Raw genomic sequence first — 25254 nt, forward strand, 5'->3', positions numbered from 1 at the left:
AGATGTGAGTGGTCCTTATTAGCTATATGTACTGTGGCTAATCATGGAGATGGCTGATGCTTCTGGATGGAAGACATTGCAGGAATTCAGGGATTGAGAGGTTGGTCCTTCACCAAAAAGGTGAACCCTGGGGGGTTGTAGGGTTGAGACAGTGTGTGCTCTGGCCATCTGGATGCCTCTTGTCCCCTCTCCTGGCACCACATGCCTCCTATAGGAGGCTCTGAGCAAGGTGCCTCAGGATGGAGGATCAGCAGATGTTCTGTAGCTCCTCCAGTGTCCATTTCAGACTGGGGGTTCATCCAGGGGCTCTATCTAGTCAGAGGTATCTATGGCCAAGGAAAAGGATAAGAAGGCTGCCACTACCCTGGCCCTCTTCATCTCCCCAACTGATTTGCAAAATCCCAGCCGCCTCAGCAGGTATGGCTGCCCCTCTGTAGGATTTTAGCCTTAACTTGTTTGCAGAACTCCCTCTGGTGGCAAAGATGCATGACCACATCCTTTGCAATATACCACTATCATTTTGGGAACTGTGCATATTCACACGCACATACATTCATAATGAATCCTCATAGTAGCCCAGTGGGTTCAGTATTATTATTACCACTTTCAGAATATAAAGAGAAGATTCAGAGAGGTTAAATCCTTGCTCAGTGTGTGTGGTAAAGTACTTACAGACTCAAACCTAACACTTTCTCTGCTCTCTCAGCAACTGTCCCCACATCTAGACCTCTGGGCATGAACATCAGTTTTCCTACAACAGCTTCCAAAATCACCTTCCTCTTCCTCCTCAAGCCACCAGTTCCCCTTTTTCAGTCTTACTGCACAGGTCGCAGCCTGTGTCCCAGGAGCAGAGGGTAGTGGTGTTGACTCCTGTGGCTGGGGCCTAAGTCAGAGCTGGGCTTTGACTTCTCTGCAAAGACGCTTTCTCACATCAACAGTCTTTATACTCTCTCTGCTCTGTGTGTGAGAACCACTTTTTATTTTTAGTAAATCAATTAAGTTTAATATATACAGAAAAGTGCACAAATTATTAGTGCCTAGCTCACTGAATTATCAAATACATCCATGTAAACTCCTTTCTGATAAAAAATTAGAATATTACCACTCTTGTGCCTGCTCTGAGAATTACCACCATGGTAACTGCTATCCTGACTTCTAATATTTTAGATTAGTTATGCTTGCTTTTGAAACTTCATCTAAGTGGAATCATGCAATATGTACTTTTTTTGTGTCTGGAGTCTTTCACTCAACTTAGATCATACCTGCTGTGGCATTGCTGTATCCACCTGAATACTATAGTATGCCTTTATATCCACATGCCACAATTTATTTCTCCATTCTACTGTTGATGGACATTGGGCCATTCTCACTATTTGGCTAATATGAACATTATCATATATGTATTTTATGTATACATCTCTGTTGAGTACATACCCTGTAGTGAATTGCTGGATTACGAAGTATAATCAGTGTATTCAGTTTTAGTAGATATTACCACGCAGTTTTTCCTTTCTTCTTGCTCCATCTTTTTATTTTATTTTATTATAGTGACATTGGTTAACGAAATGCAGTAAGTTTCAAGTGTACAATTCAACAATAAGTCATATATATTTTGCATTGTACATTCACCACCCATAGCATGTAGTTTTTCAAAGTGATAGTATCAGTTCGTACTCCCACCAGTAGCACATGTGGCCAGTTGCTCCACATCCTCACCAACACTTAGTCTTTTTAATTTTAGTCTTTTTAATTTTAGCCATTCTGGTGGGTGTGCAGTGACATTTCATTGTGGTTTTAATTTGCATTTCCCTGTCAATTAATGAGATTGAGCATTTTTTTGTATGTTTATTGGACACTTGGATATCCACTTTTGTTAAGTGCCCCTTGCTCATGCCTCTTGCTCACTCTTTTTATTGAATTGTCTGCCTTGTTCTTATTGATTTGTAGGATTTTTAAAATATATTCTAATGTACTTCATTAGTTATATTTATTGCAAATATCTCCTCCTACTCTTTTTTTTTTTTTAAGCCTATAGCACCTGATATTCCTAGATGGTCTCCCATCCAAGTACTAACCAGGCCCAACCCTGCTTAGCTTCCAAGATCAGACAAGATGGAGCATGTTCAGGGTGGCATGGCCATAGACTCTTCTTCTACTCTTTGGCTCACCTCTTAATGCTCTTCATGATGTCTTTTCATGAGCAGAATTTCTTACATTTAATGTATTCCAGTTTATCAATCTATTCTTTTATGGGTGGCGATTTTTGCGGCTCATCGAATAAACTACCAAGTTGTGGAAACTTGTGCAAATCACTTCACCTTTTGGACTTGGCAAAATGAACAGTTGGTTCAGATATTCAAATGAAGAGTTGGTTTGTAGATATTTTGAAGTTTCACGCATTAGTAAACTTGTTTTTAAGGAGAATGTATGACAAAAGGTCGGCAACTCTTTATTTTGGTAAATAATAGTGTTTGAAATAAACCTTCCATTTATTCTCAATAGAAAGGGCTTTGAACACCAGCATCATTATATTGTACTTATTTTACTGCAGAACAGTAAAAATACTGACACTAACCAGCATGTGACCTTTGATCTAGATGACCCCTCAAGGGTCTGCTTCCAGCACCAACATTGTAGTTTCATGAATTTCTCTCCAGCCTTCCCTTTATTCTTCATTCCCAGCTTTTTGTGGAACAAAATCATTCTTTGGTACCTCTTAAATCCCTCAGAAATTTATGTTTTGATCTTTGTGTTTCTAACTGTGGAATGAAAGACTATCTCAATTTGACTAAATAAAAACTGATCACAATTATTGGTATTTACATTTATTCTTGAATTTTTATCATTCGTGCACTTATTTTAGTCCCTCCTTTTCTCTCTACAACACACATATACTTATTATTCAAAGAACTTTTGTTGCAGGATATTTAAGAACAAGAGGTGTCTTAATCTGTTCTGGCTGCTATAACAAAAAGCACGGGCTGGGTAGCTTATGTGTGTTTTACGTGCTGTTGAGTTGGCTCTGACTTTGACTCATGGTGACCCTATGAATGAATGATGTCCATAAAATCATGTCCTCAGCAGCCCTGCTCAGCTCCTGCACATGACTTTTTCCTATGGAGTCAATCTATCTCATATTTGGTCTTCTTTTTTTCCTGCAGACTTCTATTTTTTCCAGTATTTTTTTCCAAAGAACTCTGCCTTCTCAGGATGTGCCTGAAGTAGGGTAACTTCAGTTTTGTCATTTTTGTAGCTTATAAATAACAGAAAGTTATTTCTTTCAGTTCCAGAGACTGGAAGTCTGCAATCAGAGTGCCAGTATAAGGGCTTGCTTCCTGGTTCATAGCCAGTGCCTTTTCACTGTGTCTTCACCTGGTCGAAGGGGCTAGGAATCTCTCTGGGCTCTCTTTTATAAGGCACCAGTTCCATTCATGAGGGCTCCACCCTCAAGACTTAAGCACTTCCCAAAGACTTCCCCAATACCTTCATCTTTGGGAGTCAGAATTTCAACACGTGAATTTTGGGGGGGACACATTATATCATAGTAAGGGGGAAAACTCACACTATATCAAATGAAAGAAGCGTATGCAAAAATTTTGTCGACTTCTGGTTCATTTAAAAGGTTGACTTACCGAAGTGTCTTATCGATAAGAGCTTAAAAAACGTAAAAATGAATGTTTAAAGCCTAATCAGCTCAAACCCACCAAGATCAAGCCTTAGTCTGACAAAATCAGATTTATTGATTTGAAGTGAGGGAGGAAAACGTCTTTTGTAAGGTTTTGGGTTCTGTGGCAGGAAATTGGGAATCAGCTTTGGTTTGGTTGCTGGTTCTCAAGTGAAATTAGACGAGATTAACAAAAGGGAACTGAGTGCTGTCATAAGGCAGTGATCTTGAGCCTGGAGAAAAGGTAAAACCGGATGTTGACTGTTTTACCACGGCAACGGACGCGAATCCGGAAGTGGCGCCAGAGGAAAAGGAAGTGAAGAGGACTGCGGACCCACGTGGGTTCTGCGCGTGTTTCTGCGTCCCTGGAAGCCAGTCTTTTAAGCTTAGTCGATATGGGTCGCTCAGGGAAGTTGCCTTCTGGTGTCTCTGCCAAGTTGAAACGCTGGAAGAAAGGCCATAGCAGCGACAGCAACCCCACCATCTGCCGCCACCGCCAGGCCGCCCGCAGCCGCTTCTTCAGCCGGCCCTCAGGTAGTAGGATCGAAACCCGGGCACGGTCTGCGGCAGGGTTCTGGGCGTGCCTGGGTCTGTATGGGTCTGGCCCTCTGTGGCCCAGACATTGGACCTTTCATCTCTTGGGAAGTGTCGGATCTGGAGCTGTCGTAAAGGCTACCCTCCCCATTTAACAAATTCGGAACCTGAGTCCACGGTAGGAAATGACCACAGGTGTGAGTGTTGGGACTTATGGCTATAAGTAACCTGGTGGCTTTCAAAGAGCTTTCGCCTTCATTTATTTCCCATATTCCCTGAGTGCAGCCCCCAGTCAACTCCCACTGGCACTTACGCCATCAGGACAGGGAAGCAGAAAATTTTACCTGCAGGGTTCCATTTCTGGGCTGATGAGGTAGACCGTCTTCAGAATTCAGCCTCTCAGGTTGGGGGCCTGGACTCTGCCGGTTCGTTTCGTAGGAGAGGTTCTTTTTTGGCCAAAAGGAAGTTTGGGGTAGAAGTCCGTGTGTGCGCGCGCGCGCGCGCGTGTTACGGGGGCGGGGGGTGGTCTTACCTTGTGCTCTGGTTTTCAGGAAAGAGCGACCTAACAGTTGATGCTGTAAAGCTGCATAATGAGTTGCAGTCAGGAGCCCTGCGCCTGGGCAAAAGTGAAGCCTCTGAAATGGCTGTGGAAGAAGAGGACGCGCCGGCTCTCACGGAGAAGTCCTCGGCCACCTTCCTGAGTGGCCTCTCCGACTGCACCAATGTCACCTTTAGCAAAGTGCAGCGCTTCTGGGATTCCAACTCTGCTGCTCATAAGGAGGTAGGGGGAGAGTCAGGATGGCATGTGATAGTGTAGAGGGGCCAGACGCATGCTTTTTATTCCAAGGCGGGCTTTGCTGGATGCTGTGTCACCTCTCCTCCCCTTTGTGTCTCCTACTTATTAACTTCTCCTAGGGTAGGTTCCACTTTCTGCTTTTTCTTACATCTCTCTTTCTCAAGTGTAAAATTCTTGAGGGTAGAAATGTTTTGCAGACATTTCTCTTTTTAACTGTACCTAGCCCAGGACTTTTTACGTAGAATATTTTCAAGAAAGACTTGTTGAGTAAATTAATGCTGAGTAACAGTGGTTAGAAATGTTTTATCTAACAACTAAATTTCCCTTTTTTAGTTTATATTTTTAAATTATATATATATTTGTATTTTTTCATTTAAATGAAAAATGTCAAAATTATACATGGTACCAAAGTGATGTAAGTAGAAAAAATGTGAAAGTTTTCTCCCAACTTAACTTCTTCATGATAGCTACTGTTAACGGGTCATTGTGTATCTACCTTCTGTCCCAAAAGAAATATAATGTAAGCCACATATATAACTTTAAATCTTCTAATGACCACGTTAAAAACAAAAAAAGTAAAAAGCAGGTGAAATTAACCTTAATAATATATTTAATTTAACCCAATGTGTACAAAAATTATCATTGCAGCATATAATCAATATAAAAAATAATGAGATGTTTTACATTATTTTTATCGTACTAAAGCTTCAAAATCTTGTCCATATTTTACCCTTAACATCTCCATTTGGATGCTAAAGCTTCACTGAAAATATTTTATTTGTATTTAGAGTTCATAAAACTTACAGTTGAAAAGTAGATTCATATACCTAAATTGTTCTAAATCTGTTTTCCAATAATTGGCTTAAGTATTTGTTTTTAAGTTTAATTAATTAAAAATTTTAAATTAAAGATTCAGTACCGAGGTGGGGGGGTGACGTAGACAGGGTAAAAGGGGTCAAATATGTGGTGACAGAAAGAAATCTATGGGAGGTGAACACACAGTGTAGATACATATATGCCTTACTGTTAAAGTGTACAGCTGAAACTTATTGGAATTCATTAACCAATGTCACCATAAAAAAAAATAAATTTTAAAAAATTTTAAAAAATAAGTAAAGATTCAGTACCTCAGTCACACTAGTCATATTTTAAGTGCTCACTAACCTCTTGTCAACGTTACTGCTCTAGCCTTTTTTGTATATTTTATATACATTTTGTTTGTTTACTGAAACATGATTATGATTTTAAATATTATTTATATTTTTATATACAGTGTTCTGCAACTTTTTCCCCACTGAACAGCATTTATATGTTAATATACATAGTTATTCCTTATTCTTTTCTATAGTTACATAGCATTTGAATCTATCATTATTATTAATATTATAATACTATTATAATATCCCTTGTTGATGGCTGCTTGGTTGTTACAGTTTGTTGCTGCAGTGAACACACTTGTGCATAAATGCTTGCACATTTGTATAGATATTTCTATAAGAGATAGCATCCTAGAGGTGGAATTTTGACAAACATCTTCTGACTTTCCTATGTGGTGGGCCCTGTGGTGTGTTCCCTTGCTCTGAACACTGCTTTTCTTGTCTATCTGTGGGTTATGAGGAGACTAAGTTGTGAAGGAGCAAAGAAAAGAGTTACCCTGGGGTCGAGTTCAATCTAAAATAGATGTTATAGGTGCTTTCTCCCTCATGTACAGATCTGTGCTGTTTTGGCTGCTGTCACTGAGGTGATTCGCTCACAGGGAGGGAAGGAGACGGAGACTGAGTACTTTGCAGCACTGGTGAGTGGATGTGACTGGGGGCGGGTGTTCAGAGTAGCAGGTTATTCAGGCTATAGAAAGAAGATGGGTGTCCCTGGCATGTGGGGAGAGAAGGACAACCTTGAACAGGTGAAAGTGCTTCTGTCATTTCCCAGTGGCTTGGTAAGGCTGGTGGTGTTTGCTGCATTATTTGTGTAGAACAAAAATCCATTAGTCTAGGTTTTTTTACCTTGATCTGTGAAGCTGAGTAAAACCCAAGGGATCCTCTAGAAAAACAGTTTTCAAAATGTGGTTTGAAGGTCCCCAAGACCCTTTTGGGGAGTCGGCTAGGTCAAAATTATTTCTATGTTAGTACTCAAACATCATTTACCTCTTTGACTCTCACTCTCTCAGGAGTGTACCTTGGAGTTTTCTGGAAGTTATGTGATGTCTGATGACATTGTTTTGATAGCTAATGGAATTGTGCTTGCATATTCTTGTGTTTGAAAATTTTCTTACTTTTAATTTTTAATATGGTAAGTATCAGGAGGTGTAACCTACAAAAACAAAAAGCCTTTGGGGAATCCTCAATAATTTTTAAGGGTGTAAAAGTTTGAGAATCACTACTATAGAATAGGGTTGGCAAACCACTGCCCAAAAGCTTAATCTGAAAACAAAACAAAACAAAGGCATAATCTGACCTGTGGCCTGTTTTTGTACAGCCTGAGAGCTAAGAGTACTTTTTACATTTTTAAAGGATTGTTAAAACACTCAAAGAAGAATATGTAACAGAGACGATATCTGGCCTGCAAAGCCTTAAATATTTATCATCTATTCCTTTACAATAAAAATTTACTAATCTGCTCCAGAATAATGAAATAGATAGCAATACAGGGTTTTAATCATGTGCCAGGCAGTATTCTGATTGTTTCACGTATATTAGTTCAATTAAACCTCATAACTTATAAGAAGGAACTATTATCCTTATTTTACAAATGAGGAAACTGAGTCACAGAAAGGTTAAGTTGCTCACCCAAAGTCGCACAGTGGCAAAGCCGGGATTTGAACTTTGACACCAAGCTTCTTGGTCATAACCATTTTGCTGGGCACATGAAGTGCCCCCAGCACCTCATGTGCCCAGTGTGACACATTTCCTGTTCACACTTGGTGATCTGGCCCTCAGATGACAACCATGGAAGCAGTGGAGTCCCCAGAGTCTCTGGCTGCTGTTGCTTACCTGCTGAACCTTGTCCTGAAGCGGTGAGTCCTAGCTCCTTTCTGAATCCCAACGCACTTTGTGGAGAGAAGAGGGTGTGGATGGGAGGAAGATCGGGGAATTGTTTAAAAGAGTGAAAAGATACTGGAGTATCTGGTGATAGTCTATAACATCAGGGTCCAGGGGTGGCTTGGGATGTTGTAGACAAAATGAGTGCTGGTGCCTGAAAAGGAGACAGCCCAGGTACAGTCATTGGGACTGGATGGATAGGGCGGGATGTTGGCGCGAGGATATCTGGGGGTCTGCAGCCAGGGTAAAGGTGGAGAGAGGATTGGGGTGAGTTTTAAAGGCCCGTCTTGGGTAGTATAGAGAATGGGTAGTGGAGAAGGTGAAGGAAGTAGGGAGCTCAGGTGCCATGTAGAGCTCATTGACCAGGTGTCAGGAAGGGTGAGCTCCTGTCCTGACTTGCTCACTCTCTGAGTGACTAGACCAGCACTGCCTCCCTCTGTCCAGCTTCCTCCAGACCAGGGCGGGGGCGGCATCAGCTGCTTTCAGAGGCCCCTCTGGGGTTCTGACTTTCTCTGTTCTCTCCCCACAGAGTGCCCAGCCCTGTGCTCATTAAGAAGTTCTCTGATACCTCCAAAGCCTTCATGGATATCATGTCAGCCCAGGCCAGCAGTGGCTCCACCTCTGCCCTCCGATGGGTCAGTTTCCCCTCTACCATCTCCCAGGGCCCATCTGATTAGGCTAAAGCTTGGTTGCTCCCTAGGAGGGGTGTGGACACTCCATCACTCACGTGGGATTTTCTAGGGTCAGTGAGGACCTGGGCTTTATTCCCACCTGGCTGAAGTGGGTGGAGCTGAGAGACTCTGACTTTTCTCTTCAAGGTCCTCTCGTGCATGGCCACCCTTCTGCGGAAGCAGGACCTGGAGGCCTGGGGCTACCCCGTGACCCTGCAGGTGTACCATGGACTGCTGAGTTTCACTGTGCACGCCAAGCCCAAGGTGAGGCTACTGAGCCCCCAAAATACAGGAGAGAGCCAAGCCACTCCAGGAGGCGGGGCTGGGCTGGCCTGACTGAGTGGGATCAGAGAGCTTACCTGGAGTCCGGCTCTTGCCCTGAGGTTCTGCTTCCTGCTTCTGAGGACCCATCTGCTCAGCTCCAGAAGGCAAGGGGCAGCTCCTCCTCCTACTTGGGGGATGTCAGGCCCTTCTAGGCAGTGACATGTTAGTTGCAGTGGCAGGAGTGAGGCTGGAGCCGGGCTTTGGAGTCACATAGAACTGAGTTGGACTCCAGTTTTGCCATGACCTTAGGCAAGTTACTTAATCTCTGAGTCTCACACAGTTGTGAAATAGGGATAATAATACCAACTTTGCTTCGAGGGTGTGGGAAGACACTGGCGTTCTTCATAGGCCTGGCGCAGCTCCTGCTTATAGCAGGCGCTCAGTAAGTGGTGGTTGGCCACTGTATTTCCTCCTGAAATTTAGGGCAGGGAACATGTAATAATAATAACAGTCTTAGTAACCACTCCTGTGTTGAGCACTGGGTCTCCACGTGGTCTTTCCTCACTTTCTTCGGGTCTCGGCTGAAATGTCGCTTTAATGAAGTGACACTTTTCTGACCACCGTATGAAAAGTAACAGCCCCTGCTTTATTGTCTGCAGAGTACTTTTATCTTCTGGTATACAATTGTTTATTTTCTGCCTCCTAAGTAGAACATGAGTTGTTTGCTCCGTTCACTTCCACACCGCCAGCACTAAGAACAGTGACGGCTTGGTGAACATTCAGTGTTGCTGACATCAAATGAGTGAATAAATCCCTGTTGTAAAGATGAGGACCAGAAGCTCGGAGATTAAGTTGCTTGGCTTGCTTAGGGCTGTTTGGTGGGCTAAGAGGAGAGTGGGGATTGGAGCTGAGGTTTGTCTCGCTCCACAGCTTGAGCATCTACATGCGAAGCCTTGGGCATATCATCGGGAGGTGTGCGGTCACTGATTGCTGGCAGATGGTTGTGCAGACCACCCTAGCTGCTGGTTAGATGTTAACCTGGACCTGACCCCCTTTCCTTGCCCCTCAGATCCGGAAAGCTGCCCAGCATGGAGTGTGCTCAGTCCTCAAGGGCAGTGAATTCATGTTTGGTGAGAAGGCCCCTGCCCATCATCCTGCTGCCGTTTCCACTGCCAAGTTCTGCATCCAGGAAATTGAGAAGTCTGGAGGTGGGAGCCAGGCTACGGGCAGGGTGGGTGGGGGCTGGGGCCGGCTGAGGAGGACAGGGCCTACTGCAGAGAGTTGGCTGGAGCCTCAGCTCCCCTTTTTCTGCCAGGCTCCAAGGAGGCCACCACCACACTGCACATGCTGACACTGCTGAAGGACCTGCTGCCCTGCTTCCCGGAAGGCCTGGTGAAGAGCTGCAGTGAGACTCTCCTCAGGGTCATGACCTTGAGCCATGTGGTGAGCTCAGGCCTCAAGAGCCATTGGGTGGGGGCACGCCAAGGGAGGTGGGTGCAAAGCTGCAGATCCCAGACCCCTCCAGGTTGGTAGGGGCATGGCTGTGTGCTCAGAGAACTCCCTGATCAGTCCAGAAGCAAGGCCTGGCAGCTCATCCCTGATGTCAGAAAGACTGAGCTGTCTTCAGGGTCCTGGTCCAGCTGGGAGCTGGCCTCAGAGATCAGGGCAGAGCAGGATAGAGCCATGATGGGGCTGATAAAACATTGTCCTTTCCCTACCTCAAGCTCTACTTCATTTTTTCTTCTTCCTCCTCCCTTCTTTTCTCCCTTCCTTCCTTCCTTCCTCCCTCCCTTTCTCCTTCCTTTTTTTTTCTTCTTTTATTTTTTCTTTTGTTTACTTAACTAACAAATCAGTAAGTGACTTTAAAGATACATAAAAATTGTCCCCTGCATTTGTCATCCTAGCACAATTCTCCTAATCCTTCTATATTCTTTTGTAGTGTTAGTTCACATACATATTTTAAAGTACTATATAAATAAGATTATCATTGTTTAAAAGGTAAAAACCATTTAAAACAACTTGCTGTGTATCCTTTCAGACATTTTCTCTTTGGGTAAACATACATAAAAACGTGAAAATACAACTCTAATTATAGTGTACAAACCATTTATATCTTGTTTTCTTTCTTAGCCCATTATGTTAAAAACATCTTGTTCATGTTTCTCCATTGTCTTTGTTTAAATCATGTAAAATTTTTTTGGTGGCTGCCATAACTTGCTAAAGCGACAGTTCTTTGAGTGTCCAGGTATGGGGGGCATGTTTGAAGTTCAGGGGGCCCAGGTCTCCCACCAGCCCACTGGCTGGAGTAGGAGGTTGAGAAGCACAAGGCAGCTGTGGGCTTTGTAGTTCCCCCACTAAGCTTATGTCTTCTCTCCAGCTGGTGACAGCCTGTGCCATGCAGGCCTTTCACAGCCTCTTCCATGCCAAGCCTGGCCCAGGTACCTTGCCTGCAGAGCTCAATGCCCAGATCATCACGGTGAGGCCTGGTGGTGGAAGTTGGGAGGGGCATGGCTGTGTTGGGGTGAGGTAGAGCAGCCCTGTTACTTGTCTGCAGAGTGAGATTAAATAGGGCGAGCTAGGCTGCCCCAATGTAGGAGACCATTAGACAGGCAGCTAGGAGACGATCCACCAAAGCCTCATCAGCATCCACAGGAGCTAGGGGCCCTGACTCTTGACTTGGTGATAGTTAATAAACAATTTCAGCATGGTCTCATGGTATTAACAGATACTGTTGCAGCAGGAGTTCTTAACCTCAAAGATCTATGGATGGATTTGGGGAAGGATACATAAATTCCCCCACATTGTTTACAAAACGTGTGCATGTGCTCATGTACATTTTTCTGGAGAAGGGCTCTGTGGCTTTTGTCTGGTTCACAATGGGTCATGTGACCCAAGTTATACTTGACTGCTCCTGGAGACTTATCTCATAGAAGCAAAACCAGAAAGGCTTCACAGAGCAGAGAAAGGCTGGAGCTAGGAAGGCCAAAGGGACTGTGTAGGCCTATTACTGAGATATGCTGGTGCCTAGGGATAGAAGGGGTCATTGTCTTTGGGCTACTGCCAAATGCACTTGGTGAGACGTGTGCTTATTCAATCTTGCCTCTAGGCCTTATATGACTATGTTCCCAGTGAGAATGACTTACAACCCCTGCTGGCCTGGCTGAAGGTCATGGAGAAAGCCCACATCAACCTGGTCAGGTAGGGTGAGGTGGAGGGGCGTCTGAGAGCCTCCAGCCAGGCTACCTGCCCTGTGGTGCAGATAGAAGGGATGTGAGCTGGAAACTGCGGGGGGTTCAGCTTCCTGGGGTTGGCAGCAGTTCTACTTCGAATATACAGTGGGCCACCTCCTGTTTTTATGAGGCATGGGGTGGGTAGCATAGCCTGTGTTAGCCAAGGCCTATGCCTTTCCTGCTAGAGTGTTGACCAACTAGCACTACCCTCAGGGTGGGGACCAAGTACCATCCTGATCTTGTCACCCTGGCTGTCATCCTGTGCAGTTGGTTCCTTTCTCAGAGGATATCATCCGCTTTCTGCAGCTCACCCGACTCCCCACTTGGGTTAATGGTCCCTCCTCTGGGATTCTTAGCCCTGTAAACCCAGTTTATAGTTTGTGCCTCTGTCATAACAATCACAATTCAACTTGACCACTTAATAGTAGCCTCTTGATAATTCTACTTTTTCTGAGTAAGGCTGAGAAGAAAATAAGCATATCAATTGGTGATTTGCATTTTACCTGGAGGGAAGGTCTCTGAGGTCCCTGAGGCTCCCCCAGGCACTGTGCTGGGTGCTATGCATCCATGTTTCACTGCACTGATCACAACCACCCATGAGGACGGTCTTAGCCCATTTTATAAACCAAAAACTGAAGCCCTGCAATTCAGCTGGTCATGTGGCTGAATTGCCAGGTCTGCAGCCTAGGTCTGTCAGGCCCAAGTCCTTCCTGTGCCAAACCACCTTTCACCTGGAGGTGCCAGAAAATGGCAACACAGCCACATTTTCTGCTCAGGATTTATCCTGCAGGAAGACTCCCACAGTTGTGCCAGGGTATATGGCCCAGGATACTTGTTGTAGCACCATAGGTAATGGCAAAAAAACAAACTATTGTGTGCATAAACTAGAGACGACCTAAACATTCCCCTGGAGGGGACTGATTAAATACAAACAGTGAAATAATAGGCAGCCGTTAGAAATAATTGAAGTAGATGTACACACGGTGGTGTGGGAGGACCTCCAAGATATATTGAGAAAAAGCAAGGTGCAGAACGGTTTAGATTGTGTGATTATTTGTATACTCACTTGAGACAAACTACCAGGGTGTGACTCCTAACCTCTCCCCATTAGCTGGATGACCTTGGGCAAGTTACTTGACTTTTCTTTGCCTCAGTTTCTTCATCTTTAAAATAGGAATTGTAGTAGGACTTAATCTCAGTTTTTTCAAGGTTTTGTTTTTCTGTTTTGGGGGGTTTTTTCAAGGTTTAAGTGAATTGATGTATATTGTTACATCACTGTTTGGCATGCGATAAGTGTTACATAAATGTTAGCAATTGCTGTTGTTTTGTATGTGTCTTATGCATACAAATTTCTGGAAGAGTACTTAAGAAATTTAACCTTGATTTCCCCCTGGGAAGTGCATCTAAGGATTAGTCCAGGAGAAAGGTGTGGTAAGGAAGGCATGCTCTTCATTTTGTACTCTGAGGACCTGTTTGAATTTCTTTAAAAATGGCCCACCAGAAGGGTGGCGTAGGCACCTGCAGATCAATGGCTGTTGTCGGATCTGGGCCATCCAGGTCCCTGAGGCCCAGACCCCACAGAATTCTTTCATCTTGACAGACTGCAGCGGGACCTGGGACTGGGCCACCTCCCTCGCTTTTTTGGAACTGCGACGACATGCCTCCTCTCCCCCCACTCACAGGTCGTGACAGCTGCCACCCAGAGCCTCCAGGTACCGCAACCCCACCCCCAACCCGAGCTTTAGTGGGAGGAGCAGAGAGCACAAGAGGTTCTGCCAGCTGCTCAGTCTCTCCTAGGCTTGCCCAAGACCTCCAGCTGTATCCTGGGAGGAGGTTCTGTGGTAGGAATAGGCTTCCCAGAAGCTTCAGGAAACAGAGACCTGGGAGGGCTCCGTGGCACTGGGGGGCTGTCTTGGGTCCAGACAGCTGTGACTTCTTTTTGTAGGAGACCCTGAAGGAATGTGTTGCTCCCCACATGGCCGACATTGGCTTCGTGACCACCTCAGCCTCAGGCCCTGCCCAGTATGTTGCCAAGATGTTCAGGTGAGAACATAGATAGCATAGATAGCAATAGGAAGGAATAAAGTGTACTTTGTAGAGAGTTCCTTATAATGACAAGTGTTCCACTTGTCATTTACTCTGGGCCATGTGTACACACAATGCCAGAGCAGCTGCTGTCAGTATGAGCACCGGCCACGTTCCAGGTGCCATAATATGGTGCTCATGAATGTGGACTCTGGGGCCAGTCACCTGCGGCAAGTTCCTGCACTTCTCACTACCTGAGGGTCCTCATCAGTCAAAGGGGACTGACTAATAGAGGTTAAGATTAAAGGAAGTAATATATGTAAAGTGCTCAGAACTGTACCTGGCATGTAGTTAAGCACTCAATAAATAGAAACTACTAGTAATCCCTATGGTTCTAAGAGATAGGTACTGGCCTCATTTTATAGATGGACAGGCTGAGGTCACCCAGCTAATAAGTGGCAGCCTAACCACAGAGTCCACTCTTAATCACATGGCCACTGACCCATCCTCACCATCCTGGTGGGCGGTGAAGAGCCTCGCAGCCCCAAGCACACTGAGTGGTTCTAGGAAATGGGCTGGGATCCTTGGTGTCTCTGGGTCTCTCTGCTGAGCCTCAAGGTATAATGCTTTGGGTACTGCTTCTTATGAGGAAATAGGCCTATTTTCTGTGGGTACATCCAGAATGAAGTTTTAGTAAAATAGGAATAGAATTGCCCCCACCCCTTGCTCACCCCTTTTCCAATACTGACCCCTGTTGGCTATTCTAGCCCCAAAACCCCAGGGGCCTAAATTTTGGGAGGTGGAGCTGACCAAGGTGTGCACATGCTGAAGGGGCTCACTGCTGAGCCAGCCCTCCGTGGTGCAATTCTGCCCAGACCGCCTGTTCTTACCCCACCATCCCATCTCGGGTCAGGCCAAGAAAGCGTGGGACAGTGACAAAGCCTGGGCTTTGGAGGCCCAGTTTGGCCCCTAGCAGAGTGACCCTGGCAGGTTATTTCATCTCTCTGAGCCTCAGTTTCCCCATTTGAATATAGAACAAATAACCTACCTCACAGGTTTTTCTTTAAGTAAAGATTATATAAATTAAACTCTTAGCGAAGGGAGCAATGTGAGCACTTCATAAATGCTAGTTCTCCTTGACCTTTCCTGGGGCCCTGCCTTTAATGGCCATTTGGTGGTCTGTAGATCGTGGTGGCAGCCATTGACATCCCGGTTGGGGCCTGGGGGTGTGACCATGACCCTGACTTCTTGCTCCCTTGGCAGGGCAGTGGAGGAGGGCCTGACGTATAAATTCCATGCAGCATGGAGCTCTGTGTTGCAATTACTGTGTGTCTTCTTCGAGGCATGTGGGAGGCAGGCCCATCCTGTGATGAAGAAGGTGAGTTGCGGTGGTGGATTTTTAGACTTCGGGCTTTTAGGGATCTCTGTTATCTCTGCACTTTGACTCCTCCCCACACACACATAGTGCCCACAGCAGGTGCTCAGTACTGTGTCCCCATGAAGGTGACTGGGAGGAACAAGAAGAGGGGCAGGAACGCCCCTCTACCTGCCCACTAGTGTTGGCTGGAGTTGATGGTTTTGAATAGGGAACCAGTTCAATGATTCTCTCTCATTCCTACCTGTTCTTTTCATTTTTAATTCTCTAAATTTTCCTTGAGTGAGAATAGTGTCTTAAGCAGCCTTAGGTCTCAGGGAGGTGACTGCAATCCAGAGTTAAACCATCAGGGATCCTCCTCAGGTCTGGGAGAGGGCGGGGCCTGAGGACAGGCAGATGGAGCAGCTCCCGGCCTTGTGGCGCCTTCCTCACTGACAACTCCCCTCCCCCGTAGTCATTGCTGGTTGGAAGAAAAGAGCCAGCCACTCCTGGGAGGAATGGCTTCCTCCGGGGCTGTGGTGAACCAGACAGTGCAGCTCTGTGTGGAGGGGCAGCCGCTCCTCAGTGCCTGCTAATTTGCTAGTTGTCACAGGCAGGTTGGCCTTTGGCAGACCTTCTCATTTTTCAAGATAAACTGGAAATCTATATTCATATGTAAAATTTCCTGATTTTTACATGTTACTAATAAATACAGAATTTAAAAAATTTCTGGTGCATCGGGGAGGGGTCAGACATATCAGTGGGTTACATTTGGTTATTGGTTTGTTAACTCTGACCTAGAGGTTAACCTGGGCCCACGCTCCTGACCTCGTTGTCTTATAGGCTTTGGCTCACTTAGCCACGGGTGCCTCCCCTGTGAGCACCTCTTCACGTATAATCTCTCGTTTCTGCTCCAGTGCCTCCAGTCCCTGTGTGACCTGCGCCTCTCCCCACATTTTCCCCACACAGCAGCTCTGGACCAGGCAGTGGGGGCTGCAGTGGCCAGCATGGGACCTGAGGTGGTTTTGCAGGCTGTGCCTCTGGAAATTGATGGCTCTGAGTAAGTGTGACCCTAGATGGTTTCTGTATGAACTCCAAGAGGGTCAGACAGCTTGCTGTTCCCCAGAAGGGTGTACACTCCTTTGGGTGAAGTCTCTGTGCAGTGCAGGAGTCATCAAGAGGTCGGAGCAGGGTTTACACTGCTCCTTAGTTCAGGGGACCTTCTGGGTATGCTGTCTCCTCCAAGCTGTCACCTCTTCCTCACTGGGCCATCCCTGTCTCCTCCCAGAGAGACTCTGGACTTCCCACGGAGCTGGCTGCTGCCCGTCATCCGGGACAATGTCCGGGAAACACGACTTGGTTTCTTCACTGCCTACTTCTTGCCCCTGGCTACCACTCTGAAAAGCAAAGGTATGGGGCCCACTGCAGTCCTGGAACCTCAGCTAGAAGGGGGTCGAGAAGGACTTCTGGTCCAGCACCCCACCCCACTTGATAGTCTTCCTCTGCCAAACAGGTGGCCAGCCAGTGCTTAAATGCCTAACTCAGTGGGCCTGTACCTTCCCTCTGCTCTGAGGCATAGCCTGGCCTTTCCCCATTATAGGTCCCTGCCCTGTGGCAGGCAGACTTTGGTCTCCTCTTCCACTAAGGAAATAATTAGACAAGTACATAGTGATTTATGCATATGAAGAGGTGTCCTTACCAAAAACTAAGACAACTGACACGTCCCTCAATAGGGTTTCGGTGAAGTTAGTTCTGGTAAAGCCCACTGTGGGACACAATGGGGTCATTGTAAAGAAAAAAAGAGACTTGACATGGGCATGTTTAGTAGATGGTGAGACGAATAGATTCGATTCCGTCTCAGCTCAGCCACACCATTTTGGCTTTGGGCAAGTTTATTCAACTCCTGGATCTGCTCTTCATCTGTAAAATGAGGATGATAATTGTGACATTGTGAAGGTTAAAAGAAATGATCATGTAAGTGCCCATTACACAGCCTGTCACATAGAAATTGCTCAATAGGTGTTACCAACTTTATTATAATTGTCGCGTAAAACAAGGTTTCAGAACAATTATGTATAGTAAAATCCTGTTTATGTTTTTTAAAACGTATGTGTGTTTAAAGAAATATAAGAAGAGAGAGTGGCCAACCTGGGGGAGTAAGCTTATGGGGAGACACCCCTTTTCTATTTTATACAGGTCATTTTAGGTTTTTAGAAGGAACAGTTTCAATCTATGGGGTGGAGGGGAATCACCCATATTCTTGTCCTCATCACTGGGCTTTTGGTTTTGGTGAAAATGAGGCCTGGTGGCCAGGAGGGTGCTCAGGGTCATACTATGTCCTTGTGTCACACTCTAGCAATGGACCTGGCCCAGGCGGGCAGCACGGTAGAGTCCAAGATCTATGACACACTACAGTGGCAGGTAAAGGGTCAGTTGGGGGGATGTGGGTTGACAGTGCGGGGGTGCAGGCTGCCGAGTGTCACTCTCCTTTACTGTTGTTTCCCTCCAGATCTGGACCCTTCTGCCTGGTTTCTGCACAAGGCCCACAGATGTGGCCACCTCCTTCAAAGGGCTGGCGCGGACATTGGGTACAGCTATCAGTGAGCGCCCGGACCTGAGAGTCACCGTGTGCCAGGCCCTGCGCACCCTCATCACCAAGGGCTGTGAAGCAGGTGCATGTGGGCTCTGGGGTTGGGAGCTAGTGGGAGGGTAGCTGCAACAGCATGGGTCCCCTGACCCCATCTTTTGACCTGTTATGGCTCATTACCTGAGCCATAGTTCACCCTCTGCAAGGACCTGGGGCTTCTGCTGGAGACCCAAAGACACAGAAACCTGCCCTTTTTCTCTCCTTATTCCCGACGTGCTGACGGCTGTGAGAAGTTATCTAGTCAGTGTTGCAGGGTTTTGCTGGCCCCAGGACAGGAGCTGTGGGAGAGCATAGACCACGGTGGCACCGAGTTCTCTGTGCTGTGGCCTCAACCTCTCCTGTCCCAGAGAAGCCCCACATCCATGGTCCTGTCATAGGTCCCTCAGAAGGATGCCTCTGGGCTGCATCTCAGTGGACTCAACTCCTGCCCCTTTTATGCAAACTTTGGTCCTTCTGCCAGAGGCTGACCGTGCCGAAGTGAGCCGCTTTGCCAAGAACTTTCTGCCAATCCTCTTTAACCTGTATGGGCAGCCTGTCGCAGCTGGGGACACCCCAGCCCCTCGCCGGGCTGTTCTGGAAACCATCAAAACTTATCTCACCATTACCGAGCCTCAGGTGAGCTGACACATGAAGAGGAAAGCTCTCAGGTAGTGATTGTTGGGTGGGTGTACTGGAAAGGCCGAGACCCTAACCACCAAGCCTCACTTGGGCCTCTGCCAGCTGGAGAACAGGGGTCCAGATAACCAGTGGTGGCGGCTGGGCTGGCCTCAGGGTTTCTAAACTGTGGGGTGAAGGGAGATAGAGAAGAGGGCACAGTTCTGAGACCTGCTGCTGCTCTGTATTTCTCTCTTCAACAACTCCCTCTTTCTCATCCCTTTGGGGCTGCCAGTTGGCGAATGGTTTCCTGGAAAAAGCCAGTGAGAAGGTGCTCGACCCTGCTAGCTCTGACTTCACCAGGTAAAAAACGCCACTTGAGCTGAGGCAGCCCAGGGAGCTAGAGTGTGTGTCTAGCAGAAGCCTGCGGATTATCTCTGGGATGATTTAGGAAAGACTTGAGATAGTGAATGTTCCAGCTCTACTGTCAGGCCTGATTGACCCTTTCCTTCAGAGGCGTTATAGCCTGCTAGGGCTGTAAGAATGAGAACCCTGGAGACTCACTGCCCGGGTTCAAATCCACCACTTACGGGCTGTGTGACCTTGGACAGGTTGCTTATTCACTCTGCCTTTGTGCCCTCATCTGTAGGGTGGACGTACTAACTACCTTCAGCAGGGTTGCTGTAAGGATTGAAGGAGTTAACTCTGGTAAAGCACCTGGAACAGTGCCTGATACCTGATGCGCACTTGATTAGATGCAAGCTATGATTATCGTTCATGAGCTTCTTCAAGGCCCCTTGTCCTCCTCACCCTGACTTCCCCCACCTTCCCTGTACCCAGTAGACATAAGGACACTGACAGTCTGTGCCTTTCTTCAGCCTTCATTAAGCTCCTTCTTGGTCTCTTGTCCTCCGAGCAGATTGTCTGTCCTGGACCTGGTTGTCGCCTTGGCTCCTCATGTAGATGAAGCTGCCATCAGCAAGCTGTACTCCAACATCAGGCCCTACTTAGAGGTGAGACCCGGGGCCAGGAGCCCCAACAACTACACTTAGGGGGAGGGAGGGGCCCCTTAGAAAGGTGGGGCCTGTCTTGTCTTCATCCTTTTCTACTGCCCAAGATCAAGTCTTTATCTGCTTTGTCATGGTGTCTAGCCCATCTGTCATATAGCTGCCAAAATGACTGAAATGCACAGCCGCTCTCGGGCCTTATCTGCTGAGATGCCTCCCGTAGAACCAAGGCCATCCTCCTTTGCCTGGCTCACTCACTGGGCCATCGTAGCCTGGACTAATCTTCATTCCTATCACCTCATCCCCCCCTTGTCCCCTCTTATTCCCCCACTGCCACTCTGGCCTCATTAAGCTGTTTTAAGAGTCCCAGATATAATGGTCCCTTTTGCTCGTGCGAGATCCTCTGTCCACCAGGCAAACTCAGGCCAGCAGTGACCCCCTAAAAACTGTCACCACGGCAACAATTTAATAAGCAGTTATCCAATAGTGTGAGAAGTGCTCTGGAATGGAACATACAGGCAGACCCAGAGTCCAAGGCAGGGCCACCTAACCTCAGGAGAGGTGTCCAGGGAGGAGTGACAGAGAGCACCTTTGGAACAGCAAGGAGTTAGGCAAAGAAAGAGAAGAGTACTCCGGTAGAAAGATGAGCGGGCTCACAGTCTTGGCACATTCCAGGCACTGTGAGTTCATGCCGCTGGCATGAGTGTTGCTTAGAAGTGGGTTAGTGGAATGAATTGGAGGTCTGGGTTGGCTTTTCTCCCCACAGCATCCCCACATAGCAGAGCTAGCCTCTTGTTGTCCATACTCCGCTGCCCCTCTTATCAGACTTCATAAAGTCCAGGAGGCAGGACCAGCTTCTCTGAATCCCCTCTGGTACTGGCCACAGTTAACGGTGACTACTCTGGGAGTGTCATCAGATGGGTGGTGGACCCCCAGTGCACCCTCCTCACCCATCTCTATTCTGCATGTGCCCTTCCAGAGCAAGGCCCATGGAGTACAGAAGAAGGCCTACCGTGTGTTGGAGGAGGTGTGTGCTAGTCCCCAGGGCCCCGGGGCCCACTTCGTGCAGAGCCACCTAGACGACTTGAAGAAGACTCTGCTGGACTCTCTGCGGACAACTTCCTCGCCTGCCAAGAGGGTGAAGACTCCAGGGCAGCCCTGCTCTGCCCAAGGGGAGGACCACAGTAGAGATGCTTAGGGACTGGGGCAGCATTGAGGGGTTCTGACTGTTGTCCCCTCTGTCCTGTAGCCCCGTTTGAAATGCCTCATACATATTGTGAAGAAGCTCACAGCGGAGCATGAGGAGTTCATCACAGCCCTTGTCCCGGAGGTAAGGGATTTAGGGCAGTGGGTGTTTTGGGGGTTCCTTGGAGTGTGGCTCCTAAAGGCCTGTCGGGATCAGAGGAGGGCAGTATTGGGGCTGGGGGTGGGCTTGATATACTGCCCAGGAGCATGGATGCACTTACCTGGCCCCTCTGCCTCATGCCACCAACCTCAAGGTGGCTAGCTCAGGAGTATGTGCTTATGGGGCTCTCTGGACAGGTGATCCTGTGTACCAAAGAGGTGTCAGTGGGTGCTCGGAAGAATGCTTTTGCCCTGCTGGTGGAAATGGGCCACGCTTTCCTTCGGTTTGGGCCGAGCCAAGAAGGTGAGGCCCAAGTGACATGGGGCTGGGGTGAACACTCTGCTCCCAGGCGTCGGGGGAGTACCCCTCAAAACCACCGGTCAAAGAGAAAAGGCAGGGAGTGTTGTCTGGCTCTGGACCTGAGCAGGCTGCTCCTCTCTGGCCATAATCCCCCTCCCCAGTGGGCCCAGGATGCAGTGTGTGGGCTGGGCTCTGCCCTGGTACAACTTGTCCTGCCCTCTATCCTCCCAGAGGCCCTGCAGCGCTACCTCATCCTGATCTACCCCGGCCTCGTGGGTGCCGTCACGATGGTCAGCTGTAGCATCCTGGCCCTGACCCACCTTCTTTTCGAGTTTAAAGGTAAATGCAACTTCCTTGAAAGCCTGGGAAGCCCTCAGAGTAGGAAAATGCCCAGAAGGTTAGGGCCGGGTGGCTCCTAGCTAGAGGAAAGGTCACAGGAGGGAGGAAGAAAAGCTGGAGCCAAGCCCAGCCACCTCCCATCTCCTCTGCCCCCCAGCTTGGCCCTCCCACCTCCCCACAGCTGCCTCACTTCCCATTCTCAAGTGGATCTGAGGAGATAGGTCCCCTCCCCAATTTTAGTCCTGGTTCTGCCTCTTACCAGTATGTTTACGAATCTCTTGGAAGCTGACTCTCTTGCCTCTAAAAATAGAAGTGAAAAATGGCACCTCCTCCTAGGGTGGCTGAAGAACCAGAGGAGATACTCCATGGAAAGTGATCAGAACCATGCTAGGCACATGGAAGCTCCCCTTCTGGTGACTTGGCAAGGTCTCAGGTTTGGGTGGAGTTCTAGGTATCTCTAACAGTGGCCCTCTGGCCATCACAGGTCTGATGGGGACCAGCACAGTAGAGCAGCTGCTGGAAAATGTGTGCCTGCTCCTAGCCTCCCGTACACGTGACGTGGTCAAATCAGCGCTGGGCTTTATCAAGGTGGCAGTGGTTGTCATGGATGTGGCACACCTGGCCAAGCATGTACAGCTGGTGGTAAGTACCCACTTTCCTCTTAGTGGTAACGTGGCCTCCAAGCTGGTATCATGGAACCAATGAGCCGCAAGGCCAGAAAATTTCAACATATTTTAACTACACGATATCTTGTGCAACAGAAGGTCATGCAGGTGCCCTGGAAGGGACCAGTAGGAGAATGCCAACCTGGTGGAGTTGAAGAAGGGGCATAGTGCTGCATGTTACCCCCCTTGGCTCCTCCACAGAAGCAAGGGCTCTGGCAGGGCAAAGGCCAGTGGGCAGGGCCACCCACATTTTATAGATGAGGAAAGTGAGGCCAGAGATTTCCCCAGGTCACAGTGCTATTGAGAGCAGTCCTAGGAACAGAACCCAAAGCTCGGGACTGAGACTCTGGGCTCTCCCTGGCACGGCTCTCATCTCACTTTTTTCTCTTGCTTACATTTTGACCTTTGGAGTTTGAGGAGGCTCTTCTGGGTGTCCCTGCTGGGTTGCAGAAAGAGCCCTCTAGTACTGGCTTCTTGGCCCACTCCAGCCAGGCATAAAGTGTGCAGCAAGATGCCTTTCAAACCCTCTGTCCACTGTACCTGCTGCCTCAGTTTCCTGCTTGCTGCTGGGTTGAATCATATTAGACCTCCAGGTTCCTCTTGCTTATAATTTTTGTACCTGGCCTTGGGTCAAGGTGAGAAGGGGCAGGTTAGAGTCAGGATAATTTGCCCACCCTCCAACACCTACAGCCTAACTGGGGACCAAAGATGGGAGAACAACCAGAGCAGAGATCTGTTCTGGAGTTATTAGAATTTATAAAAAGCCCTTCAAAGGATCAGTGGGGCCCTATCCTTAGCCCCACTGAAAGACACTGCAGATAATACGAGCCACCCACGTTTCCCAAACCAGGCCACACGAAGGCTTGAGAAGAGTCCAGCCAGAGATTAAGGCAGGATGATAGAAGAGACATATGGAACTAAGAGAAACCTAGTTGGAGACCATGTGTGGGCCATGAAATTAGACCTGGGCTAACTCCTTCCTTTGTGGCCAGTTAGCAACTACTTAACTCTGTGCCTCAGTTTTCTCATCTGTAAATTGGGGGTGTTATTATCTGCCTCACTGTGTTGCTCTAAGGATTCAATGAAATAATGCATGTAAGGTACCAAACCCTGTTCGAAAGATCTCAAGCTGTAATCTCAGCAGGGTGGTCAGGGATTGTCATAAAGGAGGGTTTAGGGGAAAAATGGGGGCTGCCAGACTGCAGAGGCTGATTGGACCAAGGGCTGAGCCAGGAACAAGGCCATTTTTGCCCTCACTTCTTAGCCAAGCCTGGTCCTCCTATGTCCCTCATCTGGGGCAGGCAAGATGGAGGCAGCCTCCCACTGAAACCCTGGTGTTCCACCCTGCAGATGGAAGCCATCGGGAAGCTATCAGACGATATGCGGCGGCACTTCCGCATGAAGCTTCGGAACCTGTTCACCAAGTTCATCCGCAAGTTTGGGTCTGTGTTCTGAATGTGGGGAACAGGGGAACAGGGAAGAAGTAGAGGGGTTTCAAGACCCAACAGAGAAAAAGCTGGGCAGGAGAACCAAGTCCTTCCCCTGTGGCCAGAAGGGCTCTGGCTGTACACCTCCTAACTGGGTGGCGCCCTCTGGCCAGTGCACATCAACAGAGCTTCATTGCCCTTCAGGTTTGAGCTAGTGAAGGGGCTGCTGCCTGAGGAGTACCACAAAGTCCTGGTCAACATCCGGAAAGCTGAGGCCCGTGCCAAGAGGCACCGCGCTCTGAGCCAGGCTGAGGAGGAAGAGGAGGAAGAGGAGGAGGAGCCTGCCCAGGGCAAAGGTGACAGGTGAGACCAGTGGTAGGGTCCTGGGGACCTGGTCTTCCCCAACCCAGAGTCCACCCAGTTCCTGGCTGCTTCTGCCTCTCCTGGGAGTGCCCTGACTTGGGGCTTCTCTGTCCTTAGCATTGAGGAGATTTTGGCTGACTCTGAGGATGAGGACAATGAGGAGGAGGAAAGGAGCCGGGGCAAGGAGCAGCGGAGGCTGACCAGGCAGAAGAGCCGGGCATGGCTGAAGGAAGGTGGCGGGGATGAGCCCCTCAACTTCCTGGACCCCAAGGTGGCCCAGCGAGTCCTAGGTAAGCAAGAAGCAGCTGGCCCGTAGGCTCAGGAAACAGGCTTGCCTTAGTGCCAGGTTCAGGGTGGGGAGTGACTTCCCTGAAGTCCAGTGGGTGCCCCTCACCCTCACACATGCACACCATTGTGCTTCGGACACCCATCCAGGGCACAGACCTGGGCTTGTTGGTTAGGATGAGGGTGTGACTGACCTTCCACCTCCTCACTGCCTAACTCTGCCATGCCAGCCACACAGCCTGGGCCTGGGCGAGGCAAGAAGAAGGACCATGGCTTCAAAGTGAGCTCCGATGGCCGGCTGATCATCCGGGAGGAGGACGAGGACACTGCCACCAGCAAGATGGAGGAAGAGGAAGGCACTAAAGGTGAGGCCGCCTGCCCACTCTGGGAATGCAGCTGCTCCTGGCCTGGACCAGAGCTGTACTCTATTGTTCATTCATTTGCTTAGTTGTTCATTCACTCATTCCATGAGCATTTGTTGAGGAAGCATAGATAAAAACAGATATAAGGAGCTCGTAACTAAGACAACTTTCTCACTCTTTTTTGACCACATTAAGAAATCTTTTAATTTTGTAACCAAGCCATTTATACAGTTCTATAATTCAAACAAAACTTTCAAAATGCAATACTTCTGCTTACCATGCGCAGTGCACTTTCTTGGTTTCTATTCTGTTGTGTTCTTTCCTTCTCCTTTTTTTTTTTTTTT

General features: G+C 47.9%; 1 protein-coding gene and 1 pseudogene across 1 annotated transcript in view; one reads left to right on the forward strand and one right to left on the reverse strand.

The window, feature by feature from the left end:
- Window positions 1-2026: 2026 nt before the first annotated feature.
- Window positions 2027-2145, reverse strand: LOC120609856 (uncharacterized; annotated as a pseudogene).
- Window positions 2146-3964: 1819 nt separating this feature from the next.
- Window positions 3965-25254, forward strand: part of RRP12 (ribosomal RNA processing 12 homolog) — a 29628-nt gene continuing 8338 nt past the window's right edge. The window contains exons 1-29 of the mRNA XM_039871620.1: window positions 3965-4198; window positions 4750-4979; window positions 6706-6789; window positions 7931-8007; window positions 8562-8667; window positions 8851-8967; window positions 10037-10175; window positions 10283-10410; window positions 11345-11443; window positions 12074-12165; window positions 13798-13909; window positions 14143-14240; window positions 15486-15600; window positions 16494-16636; window positions 16865-16986; window positions 17933-17997; window positions 18086-18248; window positions 18684-18838; window positions 19113-19180; window positions 19737-19830; window positions 20804-20962; window positions 21074-21154; window positions 21367-21472; window positions 21701-21808; window positions 22293-22450; window positions 23824-23915; window positions 24105-24263; window positions 24381-24553; window positions 24779-24913. Coding sequence (XP_039727554.1) covers window positions 4060-4198; window positions 4750-4979; window positions 6706-6789; window positions 7931-8007; window positions 8562-8667; window positions 8851-8967; window positions 10037-10175; window positions 10283-10410; window positions 11345-11443; window positions 12074-12165; window positions 13798-13909; window positions 14143-14240; window positions 15486-15600; window positions 16494-16636; window positions 16865-16986; window positions 17933-17997; window positions 18086-18248; window positions 18684-18838; window positions 19113-19180; window positions 19737-19830; window positions 20804-20962; window positions 21074-21154; window positions 21367-21472; window positions 21701-21808; window positions 22293-22450; window positions 23824-23915; window positions 24105-24263; window positions 24381-24553; window positions 24779-24913 — 3517 coding nt within the window. The 5' untranslated portion in view covers window positions 3965-4059. The remainder of the gene's footprint in view (window positions 4199-4749; window positions 4980-6705; window positions 6790-7930; window positions 8008-8561; window positions 8668-8850; window positions 8968-10036; window positions 10176-10282; window positions 10411-11344; window positions 11444-12073; window positions 12166-13797; window positions 13910-14142; window positions 14241-15485; window positions 15601-16493; window positions 16637-16864; window positions 16987-17932; window positions 17998-18085; window positions 18249-18683; window positions 18839-19112; window positions 19181-19736; window positions 19831-20803; window positions 20963-21073; window positions 21155-21366; window positions 21473-21700; window positions 21809-22292; window positions 22451-23823; window positions 23916-24104; window positions 24264-24380; window positions 24554-24778; window positions 24914-25254) is intronic.

The sequence above is a fragment of the Pteropus medius genome, unplaced genomic scaffold (genome assembly GCF_902729225.1).
Source record: "Pteropus medius unplaced genomic scaffold, Ma_sr-lr_union100, whole genome shotgun sequence".
NCBI classification, from domain to species: domain Eukaryota; kingdom Metazoa; phylum Chordata; class Mammalia; order Chiroptera; family Pteropodidae; genus Pteropus; species Pteropus medius.